The sequence below is a fragment of the Pongo pygmaeus genome, chromosome 1 (genome assembly GCF_028885625.2).
Source record: "Pongo pygmaeus isolate AG05252 chromosome 1, NHGRI_mPonPyg2-v2.0_pri, whole genome shotgun sequence".
In the NCBI taxonomy this organism is placed as follows: domain Eukaryota; kingdom Metazoa; phylum Chordata; class Mammalia; order Primates; family Hominidae; genus Pongo; species Pongo pygmaeus.
In genome coordinates, this window is record NC_072373.2 from 152,565,630 (window position 1) to 152,586,819 (window position 21,190).

General features: G+C 37.5%; 2 protein-coding genes across 12 annotated transcripts in view; one reads left to right on the forward strand and one right to left on the reverse strand.

Annotated features, from left to right (window-relative positions):
- The window catches only part of ZZZ3 (zinc finger ZZ-type containing 3), a 120,620-nt gene extending 105,955 nt beyond the window's left edge, over window positions 1-14,665 (forward strand). For all 10 annotated transcript variants that reach the window (XM_063653940.1, XM_063653944.1, XM_054480154.2 and 7 more), the window contains 5 exons: window positions 26-121; window positions 3,022-3,174; window positions 10,710-10,844; window positions 12,988-13,088; window positions 13,385-14,665. In XM_063653940.1, the coding sequence (XP_063510010.1) occupies window positions 26-121; window positions 3,022-3,174; window positions 10,710-10,844; window positions 12,988-13,088; window positions 13,385-13,529 (630 nt within the window). In that variant the 3' untranslated portion in view covers window positions 13,530-14,665. The remainder of the gene's footprint in view (window positions 1-25; window positions 122-3,021; window positions 3,175-10,709; window positions 10,845-12,987; window positions 13,089-13,384) is intronic.
- Window positions 14,666-20,436: 5,771 nt separating this feature from the next.
- Window positions 20,437-21,190, reverse strand: part of AK5 (adenylate kinase 5) — a 280,448-nt gene continuing 279,694 nt past the window's right edge. For both annotated transcript variants that reach the window (XM_054480193.2, XM_054480202.2), the window contains exon 14: window positions 20,437-20,573. In XM_054480193.2, the coding sequence (XP_054336168.1) occupies window positions 20,505-20,573 (69 nt within the window). In that variant the 3' untranslated portion in view covers window positions 20,437-20,504. The remainder of the gene's footprint in view (window positions 20,574-21,190) is intronic.

Below are 21,190 nucleotides of genomic sequence, written 5' to 3' on the forward strand. Positions count from 1 at the left end.
TAAGAGACTTGTCATGTTTCCTTAGGTTGCCAGCCGAGTACAGAAGTATTTCATAAAGCTAACTAAAGCTGGCATTCCAGTACCAGGCAGAACACCAAACCTATATATATACTCCAAAAAGGTAAAAGAAAATATATGAAAGTAAACTGTAGATTAAACTTATTAAAGTAAGAATTGCTATGTAAAAATCTACACATTTGACAGAATAGTGTTGTTATATTTTAAAACTTCTGTTCATTCTAAGCATTTCCTTATATTGTGCATAAGTGGAGGGTAAGGACTCCATTATTGCTACTCAGTGAAATTCATGATTCTTCATTATTTTCTTTGGAGTAATGTGAATGAGTGCTACTTGAAAGATTTTAGATTCAAAATATGTTAGAAAGGCCTTTGTGAGGGTAAAGTTTTTAGGATATTTGATTATTTAATAAATACAATCAATTTCTGTTTTGTAGATAATGCTACATAAATCCAAGAATAGAAAGGTTTATTATGATATTCTAAAGCCAGGCACAGTGGTGTGCACCTGTTGTCCCAGCTACTTGGGAGGCTGAGGCACGAGGAGCACTTGAGGCCAGGAGTTCGAGTCCAACTTAGGCAACATAGTGAGGTCCCATATCTTTAAAAAAATAAAATATTGTATTTAATCCTTACTACAATTCTTGAAATACAAATGGTCTTATCATCTTCATTTTACTGACATAATATTAATAGCTAGCTGTTATATTGAGGGCTCTGAGCCAGACTCTACTGTTCTATAACCTTTTATTAGATAAGGAAACTGGGCCCTCAGGTATGTTGAGTGAATTATCTAGTTGCTTAGCTGCTAAGTCTGGGAACCACTGATTCTCTCTCATTCTGATGCCATGCTTTTTCCACTTTTCTCTGTTGCTTTCTACAGTGGAGAAGCTACTGTTTCTTTCCCAAACAGGACACTACATTAAAATGTAGATGGGAATCGAACAATGAGAACACATGGACACAGGAAGGGGAACATCACACTCTGGGGACTGTTGTGGGGTGGGAGGACGGGGGAGGGATAGCATTAGGAGATATACCTAATGCTAAATGACGAGTTAATGGGTGCAGCACACCAGCATGGCACATGTATACATATGTAACTAACCTGCACATTGTGCACATGTACCCTAAAACTTAAAGTATAATAATAATAAAATTAAAAAAAAATGTAGCCAGTTTCGGCCGGGCACGGTGGCTCACGCCTGTAATCCCAGCACTTTGGGAGGCCGAGGCGGGTGGATCATGAGGTCAGGAGTTCAAGACCAGCCTGGCCAATATGGTGAAACCCCGTCTCTACTAAGAATACAAAAATTAGCCGGGTGTGGTGGCACGCGCCTGCAGTCCCAGCTGTTCGGGAGGCTGAGGCAGAAGAATTGCTTGAACCTGGGAGGCGGAGGTTGCAGTGAGCCGAGATTGCATCACTGCACTCCAGCCTGGGCAACAGAGGGAGATTCTGTCTCAAAAAAAAAAAAAAAAATTAGCCAGTTTCTTGTAATCACAAAAAATAAAGACACCTAATTGGCTGTTTTAAATTTCCTTAATAAGTTATCCTGGTACTTTTCCCTCCCCACCACTGACATCTTTCTCATAAAGAGAAGCTAAGAGTATATCTAGTGCTGTTACCCTTCCATACTGAAGCTATTTAATATAATTTTACATTAAGAATATTGTCTATACAGTTTCATGTTTTACACATTAAAAAAATTTTTTAAACCAAGCTATGGAAGCTTGTTTTAATTTGCCAATTGTTTTAAATATTTTGGGTTTCCCACCAAATATAGCATAACCTGTGTAGATATGTAGAGTTCATCCTATAACTGTGGAATATTGGAACCTTACATTAACCTGTGTTTAATGTAAGAGCTCTTATTTTCATGGTTAATTCTAAGCTAATTTTATAGATGTGTTGTAACCATATGTTTTCATAGTTAACACTGGATAATGATAACAAAAGGAATACTGGAGAACCTACATGTGTTTTTTTCCCTTAGGTGTACTGTATTTTGGCTGTGAAGATCTAGTACAGCTATATTTACAATGATTGCTTGCCATGGTTAGAGTTTAAATTTGGAAACAGATGAAATGATGGTTCTCCATGTAGCTGAGGGTGTTCTTTGTGACTGTGCTATTGATCAAGACAGGCAGGCTGCATAGTGGTGGAAAGTGAGAATTTAGGCACCACATAGGCCTAGTTTATAATCCTGGTTCTACCACTATCTAGCTGCAACACATTGAACAAGAAACTTAACCTCCCTGTCCTCAGTTTTCTCATCTTTAAATTAGAGGTGATGATAACTACTTTATAGGAATGTTGTAAGGATTAAATGACGTTGGTATAGAGCAAGCTTGTCCAACCCATGGCCCACGTACCACGTGTGGCCCAGGACAGCTTTGAATGTGGCCCAACACAAATCGGTAAACTTTCTTAAAACATTACAAGATTTTTTTTTTTTTTTTTTTTTTTTTAGTGTTAGTGTATTTTATGTGTGGCCCAAGACAATTCTTCTTCCAGTGTAGCCCAGGGAAGCCAAAGATTGGACACCCCGGCATAGAATAAGCAGTCAATCAATGTTAGATAAGTATTTTCAGATATTCATAATGTTATAGAAATTTTCGTTTTACTGGATAGTTTTATGTCTGGCATAGGCCACTTTATCCTCTCTAATCTTCTATAAGATGATCATAAGAGTTCAGTGCAGCCAGCATTTGACTGCCAAGAGTATGATAAATGCTGGGGATACAAATATAAGCTAGATATTAAGCATGTGGTCCATTTTACCATTGTTGGGGTATTTCACCTACATTTAAAAAAATTTTTTTAAGGCTAATTATGATTTAAAAACACAGAAAGCATAGAAAAAGCAACAACATAAGAGTATGCTAAAGGATAGAGTGAAATTCTTCTGATAGACTTGTTGGAAGTAACATTTGTATTTTTATATTTTTGATTCTTGTAATGATTTTTCACTGTCCCAATTAAAAATTTGTTTTCTTACTTAGTCTTCAACAAGCAGACGACAGCACCCTCTTAATAAGCATCTCTTTAAGCCTTCCACTTTCATGACTTCACATGAACCGCCAGTGTATATGGATGAAGATGATGACCGATCTTGTTTTCATAGCCACATGAACACTGCTGTTGAAGATGCATCAGTAAGTTATCTACTTAGTTGTTATACACATCAAGGTATAGAAGAGAGTAGGATTTTCTAATTATTTCCACTCTTCAGAGAATGTTGGTTTCTTTTAATGAACAAGTCAAATGTATAGTTTTAAGTAATGTACTTTTGTGAGGAAAATTTCAAACATATACAAAAATAGAATAGTATAATGAACCTTAACAATTATCAACATGAAGCTACCTTATTTTAATCTCTACTCCCTCCCTACCCACCTCAACTCTGCTCTGGATTATTTTGGAGCAAGTCCCAGATATTACACAATATAATTGTCATGTTTATAAAAGGTAATTTGTTATACAGTGAAATATATAGTCACTGTTCATGATTTTTTTTTCTAATTTTTTCATTTGGGTTTGGATCCAAATAAAGCCCATAAATCACAATAGGTTCATTCTCCTTCTTTCACTTTCCTTTTTTCCCTCTCCCAATGTTTTTGTTGAAGAACTGGTTCATTTGTCCTATAGAATTTTGCAGTATGGATTTTATTGATTACATCTTCTTGTTGTCATTTAATCTGTTCCTCTGTTTTCTGAACTTCCTGTAAATTCATAGTAGGTCGAGAGCATTGATGAAATTCAGATGTATTTGTTTGTTAGGGGGTGGGCAGGACTACTTCACGTTTACTTTCATCAGCCTGGTTGTTTCTTTTTTTTGGCATAACAGCCACTGATCATTGCCTAAATCAATTAATTCATTAGATGTTACAGAATAGTGATTATGCTATCATTTCTTCATTTACTTGATGGACTATTCTAAAAGTAATCCCCCTGCCCCAGTCAACTATTTGGTTACTCTGAGGTACATATAGAGAAGGTGGGATAATTGCTCAATTCTCCCTTTTTTTTTCTTTTTCTTTCTCTTTTAGGCAGAGTCTCTCTCTGTCGCCCAGGCTGGAGTGCAGTGGTGCAATCTCGGCTCACTGCAGCCTCTGCCTCCCAGGTTCAAGTGATTCTCCTGCTTCAGCCACCTGAGTAGCTGAGACTACACGCATGTGCCACCATGCCTGGCTAGTTTTTGTATTTTCAGTAGAGGCGGGGGTTCACCATGTTGGCCAGGATATTCTCGATGTCCTGACCTCGTGATCTGCCTGCCTCGGCCTCCCAAAGTGCTGAGATTATAGGCATGAGCCACCATGCCTGGCCTATTTTCTGGTTTTTAAAATAATTAGTTCATTTTCTCATATCTTTCAAAGATGACCAATGAGGTTTAAAAATTTTTTGTATTCTTATGAACTATTGGCCCTAAATGTATTTAATGTATTTCAATTCATTGATGTTACTGCCTTTGTTAGTGTTCAAACGGGCCCATCTTTGGTTAGTTGTGGCCTATTTAAGTTGGCTTATAAGTTCTTTTGATAAGACTCTAATAGTGTTTAATAGCTTAATACCCATTTTTAACAAGGAAAATCCAGGCTCATCTTGTATATTTCCTGCCTCAGACCCAGAGTCAGTCCTTCTTTTTACTGGGAAATGTTGTTTAGAGACTATATCCTGACTCTAGGAATGTTGGGAGTCTTGCTGGGGGGTTCATCATTGTTTGTAGGCCTGTTAATGGACAGAGCTGGGAAATATACATTTTTATTTTATTTAAGGATGAAAGACATCATTAAGTTCATATTTTAATTGCAAATTCAACTTAAGAACTCTAGGACTTTTATCTACCCTAATTGATCTTAAATATGTATCTCCTTTCTGCGGGTTAAAAATCATAGTTCTCAATGACATCAAGGTAATACTTACTTCCTTTGTCTCACACTGCCCAGAACAATCTCAGAATATATTAATAACCAACACTACTATTAATATGGTTCCTGAAAACGGTTTTTCAGTTCTTTATTTTGCCATATATATATATATGTATATATATATACATATATATATATATGTATATATATACATATATATATATATATATGTATATATATATATCCCACTACAGAAATAAAGTCAAATTGGTTTTTAAATTATCTTGGAATAAATAATCCCTCTCAGTGTTGCCATGGTTGGATATTAATTTAGGTTAATTCACTTTATTTTACTTTACATATATAGGGATTTCTTTTTGTTGCTGTTAGTATTTTTTATTATTTACTATTCCTGAAATTATTTTCTCAATACTTAACCTGATTCTGATTCCTTGCTTAAAAGGACATAAAGATTACCCTATATCTTCCTTAATACTCTGATTATATAGAATTGGAAAAGGATATTTTAATGAAAAGTTATCAAATAAAAGTAAGCTCCTTTGTTCTATAGCTAGATTAATCAAATACTGATTGTATACTTTGGCATCAAACTACCTTAATAACTGTATTCATAAAAATTTTAAAATTTCCTTTTAAACTTGTCTTTTGAAAAATGACTACTATCATTGCTGTGTCTTAAACAGCATTTGTGTATAATTTCATACTTTGTGATTATTAGGATTGTACATCTGAGAAATATTTATTTAAACTTACTATTTATCAGGCTTTGCTAGGGATTAGATACATAGTTATGAACAAAATATGTTTGATCTTTGTGCTCATAAATTTTAGTCTATGGGAGGAGATAAATGTGTAATCACATCAGTAAACCACACATTTAAAACAGTACTTCAGACCGGGCACTGTGGCTCACGCCTGTAATCCCAGCACTTTGGGAGGCCGAGGTGGGCAGATCACCTGAGGTCAGGAGTTCAAGACCAGCCTGGCCAACATGGTAAAACCTCATCTCTACTTTAAAAAAAAAAAAAAAAAATTAGCCGGGCATGGTGGTGCATGCCTGTAATCTCAGCTACTCAGGAGGCTGAGGCAGGATAATTGCCTGAACCCGGGAGGCGGAGGTTGCTAGGAGCTGGGATTGCGCCACTGCACTCCAGCCTGGGCAACAAGGGCAAAAACTCCATCTCCAAAAAAATAAATTAAAAAATGCTTCAAAGGAAAAAGAGATGCTAACATAATTATTTAAGAGGTACTTAATTTAGATTGAGAGTTTCAGGGGAAGACCTGAGAGGGTGACAGTGAAGATGGTACTTGAAGTATGGATGGAAATTGGCCACATGAAGAGTGGTGTTGGAGTACTTAAAAAAAGTACAATTTGGCTAGGCGTGGTGGCTCACAACTGTAATCCTAGTACCATTGGAAGCTGAGGCAGGAGGATCACTTGAGCCTCGGAGTTGAAGACCAGCCTGGGCAACATAGTGAGACCCCATCTCTACAAAAAAGAAAAAAGAAAAAATTATCAGCCTGGCATGGTGGTGCATTCCTGAAGTCCCATCTACTCAAGAGGCTGAGATGGGAGGATCACTTGAGCCTGGGAAATTGGGCCTGCAGTGAACCTGGATGATGCCACTGCATTCCAGCCTGGGCGACAGAGGGAGACTCTGTCTTAAAAAAACAAACAAAAAGGCCAGGCACAGTGTCTCACACCTGTAATCCCAGCATTTTGGGAGGCCGAGGCAGGCGGATCATGAGGTCAGGTTTTGGAGGCCAGCCTGGCCAGCATGGTGAAACCCCGTCTCTACTAAAAATACAAAAATTAGCCAGGTATGGTGGTGCATGCTTGTAGTCCCAGCTACTCGGGAGGCTGAGGCAGGAGGATCACTTGAACCCAGGAGGCAGAGGTTTGCAGTGAGTCGAGATCGTGCCACTGCACTCCAGCCTGGAAGACAGAGTGAGACTCCGTCTCAAAAAACAAAAAAAACCCAAAACCCTCAGAAAAACCCACAAAAAAACAAAACCCAAAGGTACAGTTTGACAGATTGGCAAAATATAATAGAGTGGATTGGATTTGATGTAATTTTTGTTGTTGTTGAGTTTATTTATTTAAAAATGAGTGCCTGTTCAAATTATTCTGATCACTTTAAAATAGCTACTCAAGATGTATATTTATGAAGCATCTGGTGGAAAAATTTATAGATTTTAGTTTCTCTTTTCGAAAAGCAATAGATAGAACACTTACTTACATGTTATTTACCTGTGGCTTCGAAATCTATATACAGTTTTAGCTCCATTTGATATTAGTCCCCTTTAAGTTTAAAGTGATTATGATTAGGAAATCTATGAGGCTTTAAAAAATTTTTCTTTTAATTTTGGTGAAATACACATAACATGAAATTTACCATCCTCACCATTTTTATAGTATACAGTTCAGCAATGCTATGTACAGTCACATTATTGTGCAACCAGTCTCCAGAGCTCTCAGCTTACCTGACTGAAACTCTGTACCTATTAAACATCTCCCCAACACCCCTTTTTCTAGCCTCTGGCAGTCATTATTCTGCTTTCCATATCTATAAATTTGACTACTCTGCATACCTCAAATAAGTGGAAGCATACAGTATTTGTCCTTTTGTGACTGGCTTGTTTCACCCAGCATATGGTCTTCAAGGTTCATCCATTTTGTAGCATGTATCACAATTTCTTTCCTTTTTAAGGCTGCATTATATTCCCAATATTGTATGCCACATTTTGTTTATCCATTCATTTGTTGATGGATACTTGGGTTGCTTCCACCTTTTGGCTATTGTGAATAATGCTACTGTGAACATGGGTATACAAATATCCTGCTTTCAGTTCTTTTGGGAAGTAGAATTGCTAGATTGTATGGTAATTTTATGTTAAATTTTTTGAAGAACCACCATACTGTTTTCCATAGGAGCTGTACCATTTACATTCTCACCAACAGTGCACAAGGATTCCAATTTATTTACATCCTTGCCAACACTGGTTATTTTTTGTTTTTTTTTTTTTAGTAGTAGCCACCTACTGGGTGTGAGGTGATTTAACTTTTCTTAATCTTAGCCTTGCTGATCACATTTAATAATATCCTTAGCATTTAAATGCAAATCTAAAAATTTAAAAGTGTTTACACTCTGCATTTGCAAAATACCTGAATTAAGTAAATTTCGTTAAGACGTTTCTTACTATATTATCTAATTATTTGGGTCACTTATTTATTAGTGTATAGCATTACTTACGTTGTCTTTCTCAGTGGTGCCATAGGATGGTAATAACAATCATCAAACATCTTTAGTTGACAAGAATTTGAAATGGATAGTGGGGCCAGGCACAGTGGCTCATGCTGTAATCCCAGCAATAAGTGAGGCCTAGATGAGCAAATCACTTGAGCCCAGAAGTTTGAGACCAGCCTGAGCAACATGACGAAACCCTGTCTCTACAAAAAAAAAAAAAAAAAAAAAATTTAGCTAGGCTTGGTGGTGTGCGCCTGTCATCTCAGCTACTCAGGAGGCTGAGGTGGGAGAATCACTTGAGCTTGGGAGGTCAAGGCTGCAGAGAGCCCCACCATTGTACTCCAGCCTGGGTGACAGAGTGAAACCCTCTCTCAAAATTAAAAAAACAGGAAAAAGTGGGAGATAAGATAGATGAAGTGTGAAATTGTAAAGAATCTTTTATTCAGCCAAAGACTTTGGACTTGATGCTGTAGATAGTCAGGAAACCATTGGGAACTTTTAAGTAATGGTAGGGGCAAAGGAGGGGGTGGATACTAGAGGACCGATTTGAGAGAGATTGTAGAAAGTATTAAGAAATGACAGGATTTGTTACATTCGATATAAGACGGAGTGAAAAACTGAGGATAGGCCAGGCGTGGTGCGCCTGTAATCCCAGCACTTTGGGAGGCTGAGGCGGGCAGATCACAAGGTCAGGAGATCGAGACCATCCTGGCTAACATGGTGAAACCCCATCTCTACTAAAAATACAAAAAAATTAGCTGGGTGTGGTGGCGGGCGCCTGTAGTCCTAGCTACTTGGGAGGCTGGGGCAGGAGAATGACGTGAACCCGGAAGGCGGAGTTTGCAGTGAGCCGAGATCGCACCACTGCACTCCAGCCTGGGTGAAAGAGCAAAACTCTGTCTCAAAAAAAAAACAAAAAACAAAAACTGAGGATAACACTTAGATTTCTGACTTGGGCTGCTTTGTGTAAACTTTTGTTTACTTGATATAAAATAAACATAGCACTTAATACCTAATGTAGCAGGAGGAATGGGTGGGGTAGGGCTTGTTTGGTCCAGGATTGGGAATTTACAGGACATGGATCAGAGAATTGGGGATGCTTTTAGGAAATAAGTGAGCATGGGATTAGTCATGAGGTAGCAAAGGAAAGAAATGGAACCTGGGTGGCAGAGCACAAATGAATTGGGAGAACAGGAAGCAGAATAGTGATCAGAAATTTCAATGAGGTTAAAAAAATAAGCTGATTATTTGGGGTGAGAATATGAGAGAAGTAGGAATAACAGTGGAGGTAGGAAATCTAAGCTTAATATTTGGGATGTAAATCACTTATAATTGAAGGCAAGGTCCAAGGTATGGCTGTTGGAGTGGGAGACTCTGAGAAGGAATGAAGATGAAGATCATTTCAGTAGAATCAGTGTAAGATTAGAGGCCAGAAATAGCAAGTTGGGCATCTGTGATAATCTTGAAGTTGTCTAGGATGATGAACCACAGTGTTGTCAGCAATTTTAAATAGACAAATTTTGCATGTTAATACTTTGAGTAGAAAACTACTTGTCAATTTGGGAGGTGGGGGATGGTCCCGAACATATGTATCTAAAAGTTTGGAATCATAAATAGACTTTATACCTTGAAGGCCAGTTTATTAAGGGATACTTCAACTTAATACATTTATTTTATTTTTTAATTTTGAGATGGAATCTCGCTCTGTCTCCCAGGCTGGAGTGCAGTGGCACAGTCTTGGCTTACTGCAACCTCTGCCTCCCAGGTGCAAGCAATTCTCCTGCCTCAGCTTCCCGAGTAGCTGGGATTACAGGTGCGTGCCACCACGCCCAGCTAATTTTTGTATTTTTAGTAGAGACAGGCTTTTGCCATGTTGGCTAGGCTAGTCTTGAACTCCTGACCTAAAGTGATCCGTCCACCTCGGCCTCCCAAAGTACTGGGATTACAGGTGTAAGCCACTGCACCTAGCCTACTTAATATATTTATATAGTTTTTACTGTTTATGTCTCTTACAGTCCATTCTAAATAGTCATCTTTGTAACTCAGTTCATCTTGTTGAGTAGGAGAGAAATGTTCTACTTTGATCATTGGGAGTACAGAGCAAAAAACAAGAGCAGAGGTTGGTTTGCTTGTTATTAAGAAAGTGTCATGTTTACAGAAGCAAATGTAAAAATCTGTTAGATTGGAGAGGAGGAACTTCCTTAAATGAAGGAGAAGTAGATTACAAGTCACTCAAGTAACCGTGAAAATATAAAGATGGGATTGGGTTTGCAATAGTGTGTGACAGAGGTGGTAATCATGGCCATGCTTCCCTTTTACCTACATTGAAGTAGTCTGCTACAATTCAGAATTACTATTGTGTTAAAAAAAAAAAAAGCCATCCAAAAGCATTAGTGGAAAATACTGCTAATAACAGCACTAATTTTCTATGCGTACTAAGAGATATTTTAAAAATGAAAAATATCAGTAGAATAATATTCTGTATCAGTATTTTTTACACTTAATTCATTTTAATTACCAAACCAACGTTTTTGTTTTGTTTTTTTTTGATAGGATGACGAAAGTATTCCTATCATGTATAGGAATTTACCTGAATATAAAGAACTATTACAGTTTAAAAAGTTAAAGAAGCAGAAACTTCAGCAAATGCAAGCTGAAAGTGGATTTGTGCAACATGTGGGCTTTAAGGTAAGTTCTATTTAATTTTAGGATTCATTTCATTTTATTTATTTATTTATTTAGAGACAGAGTCTCGCTCTGTTGCCCAGGCTGGAGTGCAGTGGCGTGATCTCAGCTTACTGCAACCTCTGCCTCCCGGGTTCAAGCGATTCTCGTGTCTCAGTCACCCAGGTAGCTGCGATTACAGGTGTGTGCCACTATGCCCAGCTAATTTTTGTATTTTTAGTAGAGATGGGGGTTTCACCATGTTGTCCAGGCTGCAGTATTCATTTAATTTTAAAAGGGTGATAAGAGATACTTTAAAGTGGTTTCTGTAGTGTTAAACTCCAGAATTGCTAAGCATATAGGAAAAAGTTTATCTTTTATCCCATTCATTTGTGCAAAGCAGTGGCGCCATCGTTCCTGATGTGAAGAGTTTATTATTTAGTAGAGTGAAGACAGACATACAGGTAGCTATCAATTGAGGTAAAATGTGAGGGGCTTTTGTTTAGCTGTTTCTCTTTTTGTTGCTGTTGTCCATGGGTCCGAAATGGGTTTTTTTCCCTTTCTGATTGAGAGGCTAATAGAAATGCATATACTCATTCTGCAGAATTTTGTAATACACATTATGTTCCAGTCACTTTGCTAAGTGCTAGAGATTCAGCAGTAAACAAGACAGACTCAGTTCTTGCCCTTACTCTGTTTTCATTCTCATAAGGAATTTAGAGAAGTTAAACAAAATAGTTGAGGGTGGCTAGAGTACATACTAGAGAGTAGTTAGAGGCTGCTTGCACCGCCTTATAAATTTTGCCAAGGAGCTCACACTATCCTGAGAGGTTGGTGGGGGGAACCATTGAATGATTTTAAGCAGAAAGTAACATGAAATTTACGTTTTGGAGAGAATCATTCTAGTTACTTAAATTATTGGGGGTGATGATCTTTAGGAAAGCAGTGGGTTTGGAACTGACCAGCTTTTCCTCTCATCATTTTGGCCATAGTATGGAAACTTAATTAGAGGAAGGCAAGACTAGAGTCAAGGAAACTGGTTAGAGATTCTTTTGATAATTTAGACAAAAGAGGAGGGTGTCCTGAACTTGACTGGTGGCCATGGAGATACAGATTGGCAAGTTTGAGAAGCCTTTAGGCATTAAAATTGACTTGGTTGGACTGGAGGAGGTAATAATGAGACCATAAACTTGGTGGTGTTGGTGGGTACACATGAAAGTATTGATGTGTGCTGTGACTGGTAAACCTAATTGAAAACAAAGCTATACCTTTGATCCTCTAGAGTAGCCAGTAACCATACTATATTAAATGATTTTCCCTCTTGATCTTTCAGTGACCCTGCTTCTCCAATAGAGATTTTCCTAACTGGCAGCTCTGGCCTTTCAGAAAAACTTGCTTCACTTCTCCTAATTTTGCTGCAAAACCCAGCCATGGCTTGTTTGCCAGTCTGTCAGCCACTATAGTTGACCAGATGATCAAAGAAACTAGAAATGATAGATCCTTTGATTTCCAAAAGTGCACAGAACACACTGAGGACTGTCACAATGCCACCACGCTGAGAAAGAGCTAGATCTGCCTTTTTGACATGATGGGCATTGGTTATTAGGAGTCTTTAGGCTTTGGAGAGCGATTCAATAAGATAAAAGTTTAGACAGAATTTCATTGTTGCCTGGGTTTATGTTAGCCAAGAGAGCCTGCTAAAACAATTCTGTAGCAATTACCGACAGTGAAGCACTACAGGAGGCAACTGTGGCATTGCTTCCTTAACCAGTATTTGGATAGTTTTAACTATGGTATTAACTCTCTGTTTCTCAACCATAGTCATCATACAGTGGTCTGAGGTACCTTTCAAGTAGATGATTACAAATAACAAAACACCCAAGTTGGAGATGATTTACTTTTAAAAATTTTTAAATAAATTTAAGCTGATTGAAGATTATCCCTTCTAATGTTCCTCTCACTCACCCATATCTTGATATTGAGTGGATGGAATTTTACCTAGTTTGCTAGAAATTGTCTCTAACAGATAACCATTTGTGTGTTATATTACTGTCCTGTGCATGGAGAGAGAAGATGTCTATGTGCACATCATGTGTTTCCTTGTGGAAAATAAAAAAGATCATGGAACAGTATAATTTAATACGTTTTCTGTCTGAATCTGTTATAGTGTGATAACTGTGGCATAGAACCCATCCAGGGTGTTCGGTGGCATTGCCAGGATTGTCCTCCAGAAATGTCTTTGGATTTCTGTGATTCTTGTTCAGACTGGTAAGTGTTTTCTTCATTGTCAGTCTTCAACTTAGACAAGAAAAGAGCTTCTCAGCCATTAGTGAATTTGACTTCCAAACATAGAAAATATTAATACCCACACTTAGTGAATTAAACTTTGTTGTTCTAGGCAGTGAATTTTTTTCTGTAATCATACCACATGTCAAGTAACTTTCTGTTAGAGATTTTGATAGATTAATGGATTTAAACAGGGAGAGCTGTGAGGAAGCTTTGTAATACACAGACTAAAATGCATCCAGTACCATGTAATCATGTGTGTCTTTTTTTCTTTGCAGCCTACATGAAACAGATATTCACAAGGAAGATCACCAATTAGAACCTATTTATAGGTCAGAGACATTCTTAGACAGAGACTACTGTGTGTCTCAGGGCACCAGTTACAATTACCTTGACCCAAACTACTTTCCAGCAAACAGATGACATGGAAGAGAACATCATTTACTAGTCCTCTTCAACACATAGCAATGGTATCATTGTTAATTATGTGCACAGTTTGGAAAGATTCTCTGCTTTCCCAGAAATGACACTCACAGCATGAGGGCTTCCTGAGTGTTCTCGTCAAGTACAGCTCTGCACCGTTGTGGCTCTAGATCACTGTTCAGCAGCTGAACATTCCTGGTGAGCAAAGGGTTTCCCTGGTGAATTTTTCACCACTGCATTTTAGGTGGTGATCTTAAATGGGTGAGATGGAACGAGAGCACACATTAAAGAGAGAGTAAATTCCAAAGGTTTCAAAGAACTTGGTCATAAATATGATAATGAGAAGACAAAGTATTTATATTAAAACAGTTTAGTAGCCTTCAGTTTTGTGAAAATAGTTTTCAGCACAGAAACTGACTTCTTTAGACAAAGTTTTAACCAATGATGGTGTTTGCTTCTAGGATATACACTTTAAAAGAACTCACTGTCCCAGTGGTGGTCATTGATGGCCTTTAGTAAATTGGAGCTGCTTAATCATATTGATACCTAATTTCTTTTAACCACAATGAATTGTCCTTAATTACCAACAGTGAAGCACTACAGGAGGCAACTGTGGCATTGCTTCCTTAACCAGCTCATGGTGTGTGAATGTTATAAAATTGTCACTCAGATATATTTTTAAATGTAATGTTATATAAGATGATCATGTGATGTGTACAAACTATGGTGAAAAGTGCCAGTGGTAGTAACTGTGTAAAGTTTCTAATTCACAACATTAATTCCTTTAAAATACACAGCCTTCTGCCTCTGTATTTGGAGTTGTCAGTACAACTCATCAAAGAAAACTGCCTAATATAAAAATCATATATATGGTAATAATTTCCCTCTTTTGTAGTCTGCACAAGATCCATAAAAGATTGTATTTTTATTACTATTTAAACAAGTGATTAAATTTAGTCTGCACAGTGAGCTAAAGGTTCACATGCATTCTTTTATACTGCTGGATTTTGTTGTGCATCATTTAAAACATTTTGTATGTTTCTTCTTATCTGTGTATACAGTATGTTCTTGAATGATGTTCATTTGTCAGGAGAACTGTGAGAAATAAACTATGTGGATACTGTCTGTTTATATTATAGAATGCTTGTTGTGACTTCCTTTTGGTTAGATTTTGGATTTTTTTTTTACCAGTGTTAAAACCAGAAATTGGTATTTTTTAAAATAGTTTGCTTCACATATTTAAGAGTTTTCTTTCTGTCGTTTATGAAGAATAAGGAATATATTATGGAAAAGAGGGTGATCTTAAGCAACCCTGTAAAAAATGGTAATGTTTTTTACTCAGTGTGTGCTGAAACAGTAAATTAAACTAGCTTACAAAAAGGAAACACAGACCATGGTTAAAGAAAAAGGCAATTATTAATGCTCAGGTATGAAAACTAAAGTTGAAAATTTTTTTTCTAGTTGTGTCTCATGAAAATAAGCCCCCATGTATTTAAACAGATGGCTTTTGAAAAATCACCTCGTTTCCTGGAAATTACTATTAACTATAGGAAAAGATACTATAAATATTCTAAGATTGATTGTTATATTTGACCCAATTTTTAGAATCACTTGTTTTTTCCTATTTAAAATCAAGGGAACATTATTGACTAGTTCTCTTCAGTACATAGCAGGGTACTAAAATCATACCCTGAATTTTTTTAATTGAGAAAAGTAATAGAATTTTAAATATACAAATATGAGAATTTTAAAGTAATATATTGATTAAAGATCACTGATGATATAGATATAATATATCATAACGGAAGGAAAAGTAAATGGACTTGAGCTTAACTTCTCACCCTGGAATTATTAGTGAGTGAAGAGGGGAATCATTAGCATTCTGGGCATTTTTATATTAAACGTTTTGTGAATATGCCAGAAGATCTGCCTTCAACTTGTAATTAGGCAAGATAGTAACGCTTGATGGTAACTTCTATGTTTGTGTAGAAATAATACCAGTTAGTTTTGGAAAGCCATTCAGATCCATTCAAAAATTCCATAAAGTATGATGTATGCTTTGGAAGAGGGCTATGAGTGATACAATTGTTATATAAATGGAATAGACAAACCACTTGAATGCATTTTTCAAGGGCAAACATTTTTTGAGATTTTTGAGTTAAGAGGATTTTTCGGCTTGAGCAGAAGATGTGTTTGTTTTGCATTTTTCAGCTCCAAGCAAATAGCCCCCATGGCTTTAAAAGGCCCTGAAGTTCAGATAGTAGTAGGTAGTGTTTTGTTATTGTTTTAATTTGAGAGTTGCAGGAATAATGGGCAGAGCTGTCATTTGCCAGTAGGCCACCATCTGCCTACATAGAATTATTGGACTGTAAGCTAAAACAGACCGTAAAAGACCTATTTGCTAAAGCATTGCTTATTCAGTGGTATTCATTAGATAAGATCTATTTCCTGATATATTGTGCTCAAGTTATTTGCACATCTTAAGAAACTTTTAATATCTAAAACCATTGCTGTAAGATTTAGGCAGAGGAGGTTTCCTTTTGTGTGATGCATAATAATAATAGAAAACACTGATACAGTGTTTACTATGTGCCAAGCAAGCATATGATAACTAATTCTTAACAACTGTATGAGGCAGGGTCATTTATTATCCTGTTGTCGTATGAGGAAATCTAGCCAGAGAGGTTAATTAACCTGCCCAAGGTCGTATAGTTAGTAAAGCGGTGATGCTTGGATTTTAACCTAGGCAGATTACTTCAGAGTCAGCGTCTGCCTTACTATCCTGTTTCCTGAGCAGGAATTTCCCCTTGTGTCAGGCAACACTAGGTGTTAGGAGTGGAGGTGTGCAGGTGTTGCCTTACATTCTGTTTTCCTGACGTGGTGTGCTTCCTAAGAGTACAAACCTGAGCATATGTCCAGGCTTGCAAAGTCTCAGGCAAAGCTGGGACTAAGGCTTGTGTTTCCTGCCTCGGGTAGGATTTTCTTCTATGCATGTTGGGTGCTTCTCACTTAACCTAATAGTATGCCTTGTCTGTTTTCCCCCCTTCCCCTTTTTGTTTAAATTGATTCACAGAACACAAAAATTTACTAGGTATGAAGAACATTTGAAAAAATGAAATAGAGAAAATGGTACATCACATGTAATAAAGATAAATATTGTTTTGTGAAATGTCTTTTTTAATCATAATATAAGTGTTGTGTGCTATATAAAACTATTTCTTATTGTGGATAATGAAGTTTGAAGCCTGTTGTTCATCTATAGATGCACTGGATGGGATTGGAAGTCTTCAGATTTCAGTAGGGTTTTCCACAAGCTTATGAAGACACGGTCCTGTTTAGGCTGTAAACTGTTTTTATTTCTTGATGAAAAATGTTCTTCTATTTATATGATCCCAGAAAAAAGATATAACTTTTTTTTCTACAGTTCATGTAGCTAGTTAACTAGACTTTTCAGAGTTATAATACATTTAGCTCCATGAGAACAGAGACCATCCATGTCTGTCTGTATCTCTAGGGCCTGGCATTTAGTAGATTCTCAATAAATATGTGTTGGTTGTATGACCAACATTTTGGTGAGTTTACATTTTTTTCCTCCAGGAACTTAAGAGACACCACCTATGACTGTGTCTGTGAGATCCTTAGAGGCCTTGCATCAGAAGGTCATCTTGACAGTTCTGTGAGAGGACAGGGGAATTGGACTCTATCTTACCCGAAGGCTGTGGTTCAACCCTGGGTAGTAGAGGTGGTTTTGGTTCTCTGTGGGACCCTAGTTAGGCTGTGTATCTTGATTCTCTTCCATGTTTTTAAGAGTAGTGTAATGGGGCTGGGCATGGTGGCTCACGTCTGTAATCCCAACACTTTGGGAAGCTGAGGCAGGTAGATTGCTTGAGCCCAGGAGTTTGAGACCAGCCTGGGCAACATGGCAAAACCCTGTCTTTACTTAAAATACAAACAAATTAGCTGGGCATGGTGGCACGTGGCTATAGTCTCAGCTACTCAGGAGGCTGAGTTTGGGGGATCACCTGAACTTGGGAAGTTGAGGCTGCGGTAAGCTGAGATGGTGCCATGGCATAATAGCCTGGGGGAGAACGCTGTCTCAAAAAAAAAAAAAAAAAAAAGCAATGTAATGGAAAGTACACTGGAGTAAAAATTGTGGGTCTTAGTCCCAGTTGTGGAAGTGAAGCACTCAGTAAGTGTTGACAAAGAACTACCTTTCATTGCACATTAGGAGCTAGTAAATGATTCATGTGTCTTATTAACTTTTGTTTAATCCTCCCAGTTCCTCTATGAGGTTCATTACTATTATGTTCTCCATTGTATGCATGAGAAAACTGGAGGTGCAGAGAGTATGTTAAATATGTTAGCTCTCAATAATAATTACTGTGTGTGGGACTGGAGATACCAAGCCGTGTCCTTATGGAGGTTATAATCTAATGCAGAAGACCAGCAATAAGTAAGTAAATAAAAACTATTACTTCAATTCAGGCAGGGATAAATGCTTTGAAGATAAGTAACGCTCAGAGAAAAATAATAATGGGAGAATGGGGAATAGTCTGCCATTTTAGATGGAATAAGCAAAGAAATCCTCTACTGGCCAGGGTAAATTCAAATAGAAACCAGAATGGAGCAAGGGAATTTGCTGCATGAATAATCTGTAGGAAGGGGCAGAAGGATAGCAGTAGCACACGGGCCCTGAGCCAGCAGACCGTGGCTTGTTCTGGCAACATTAAGATGGCCAGAGTAGCTTAAGCCAAATGAGCAACAGGAGAGTAGTAGTTGATGGCGTCGAAGAGGGCACAAGCCAGCTCAGATGTGGCCTTGAATACACATCATTGTAAAGGAGTTTAGATTATGTTCTGATGTCTTCTACATACACACAGGTCTTTCGCTAGACAGAGACCTCTAAGGTCTTTTCCAGTATTAAAATCTTATGACTTTAAAGTAGTGATATCATTTCAAGCCATTCAAATCAGTTAATGTGTTCTAGAGAAGAGTTGATTTGCACTTCTAGATACTCTTCAGGGGCAAAGCCATTTACCCTTGCTAAATTTTTCAGGGTGGCTGTCAGCTACAGCCGTAAAAGCCTGTAAAAGATGGCTGGGCCTTTCTGCCCCTCTGCTGTCTCATTTTCCTTACCTGTGCAGTCAGAGCTGTGCTGGGCATGGACTGTGTTTGCCAGTATATGGTATGTGTTTCAAGAATGTTAATGCCTACAAAGAGTCATTTTATGTTTTCTGGCACAACTGATGATTTTCATCCTGTAACCTTTTTTTTTCCAGTTTGCTCAAGTACTTATTATGCTCCCCGATAGAGAGTGTGACAACTTGGGGTAGTAATAAAGTATTTGACAACTGTTGGAGTTGTGGGAACATGCCCCTTTTTGTTAATAGAGGCATAATTGTAACCAAAGAAATTTAATTTCTTCTTTAGCAAACACTAACATTTCTGTTTCAGAATGAGTGCTAGAGAAAGAGGAAATATGAAAGTTACCATGTATCATGAATACATTGAGTTCTCTCTGTAATAACTCAAAACTGATCTATAGCTAAAATTAAAACCATATAAGCGTATCGTAAATCTTGACTATTTCTGTGTTCGCTTCTAATTCTGTTTGGAATAAGGCTTCAAATGCTTTCCAGAATGATGTGTTACAAATAAATAGAAAAAGAGTTATCCTGTCGTCCATTTATTTTATTTGTACATATCCATTTCAAGAAAAAAAAAAAGACTTAAAAAATACAATTCTATCCCAGAAATGGATCCTTATCTGCACAACCACTGAAGAAAAAAAAAAAATTCATGCAAACTGAAACTATGCTTTTTTGTAGTGACTGAGTGGAAGATGCAGTTATTCCAGTAGAATATATAAGAAGCTCTGATTTTACAACTGATAGCACAAAAGAGAACCCAAACTTCACTGGTTTAATGCAAGGAAACACAATTTTGCATATGGGTATGACAAGGTTTGCAAACTCCTGGAAAGGGCCCATATGAAACAAACACAACATTGAACACACCACTTACTGACATGCCCCTGCCACCCACATCAGGTTTGTTATGGTATTTTTTTTTTTTTACTTGCTTGGCAACAAATAAATGGGTGACCATTTAAAATCAAAATTATAATTTGATATGTGCCCAATGAATGAAATAGCAAATATCTCATGCTTTTAAGTTACTTTTGGTCATTTATATTAATTTATAATTGCTGAAATGCATCACCATGTAGAGAAGAAACTAGGTTACACAATTTATCAGATTTGTTCTCTTAGCCATAATGACTGACAGTATTCCAAGTTTCTTAAAAATAGAGAATGTTACTGATGACTAACCTGGGTTTTACCATCTTGGAAAAGCTATACATTTTCATATTTTAAAAATTTCTGTCAAATTTTACTTGCTTGATGCCTCTATATCATGTACAAGGCATTGTGTAATCATCAACCCACCTTATGGCTCTGAGCCACCAGTGGATGAGAGTTGACAAAACAGCCAGACACCAAAGGAAGATGCCCAGGGCTGTCCCCTATGCCAGGGGCCTCCATCGGGGAACAGGATGTAAATCTTAGGGAGAGGAAGGTGTGACTGGGAGTTAGGGATGCTTAATGAGAGGAGAACCAGATGATCAGGGTCTAGCAAGGCCTGTGATCACAACGGACACAGACTGGCACTGCACCACTGTTCACGTACTGACTAGCTCTGAGTGTGGCCTGCATGATACAAAGTGTGCGTGCTGTGAGTGCAGACAGTTGTCTGAAGTGTGGAGAAGAGGTTGATAGTCCCAAATACACCATGCATGATTTCCAGACACCTCTCACACAGGTCTAGCTGGGAAGCAAACAGTGCTGTCAGGATTTAGGGGGTGGTGATGGGGGTGGGGGTGACACAAAAGGTTTAACTTGAAACATTGTGTTAAGGAATGAACTTTTTAATGTTTTTCTCTGTTTCCATTCTAACAAACATGCATTTTCGCCTTCAGAAAATAGAGTCAATAGCTGTGCAGAGTTGAAGAAAAACGTCCTCTGGTGTTCCCTCTGCATTTATCTATATTTAAAAGGAAAAAAAGAGAGTTAGTCTGAAATATTTGTAAATCATGTTTAATAATGAAAGATCACTATCACTTGCTCATAATTTGCTCTGCAAAATTTTAAAACACAAGACCCCCAAAAACACAGAGAAAAAAGTGAAGAGTAGTGGTTTTAAAACTAGGTGTCTCAATTAAAACAACAATGAAGTACCACTACACATCTATTAGAATAGCCAAAATCCAAAGCACTGACACCGCCAAATGCTGGTGAGGACATGGAGCAATAGGAACTCTCACTCATTGCTTGTGGGAACACAAAATGGTACATCCACTTCAGAATACACTGCAGTTTCTTAAACTGAACATACTCTTACCATACTTTTTAGCAATTGCACTTCTTGGTGTTTACCCAAATGAGCTGAAACCTGAACATCTACCCAAAAACTTGCATATGGATGTTGACAGCAACTTCATGCATAATTGACAAAACTTGGACGCACCCAGGATGATCTTCAGTATTTTAATGGATGGATAAACTGATATATCCAGATGGACAGGGGAATATTATTCAGCGCTAAACTTAAATATATATTACTCAGTGATACAAGCTCCTCTGAAAAGAGTACATATTGTA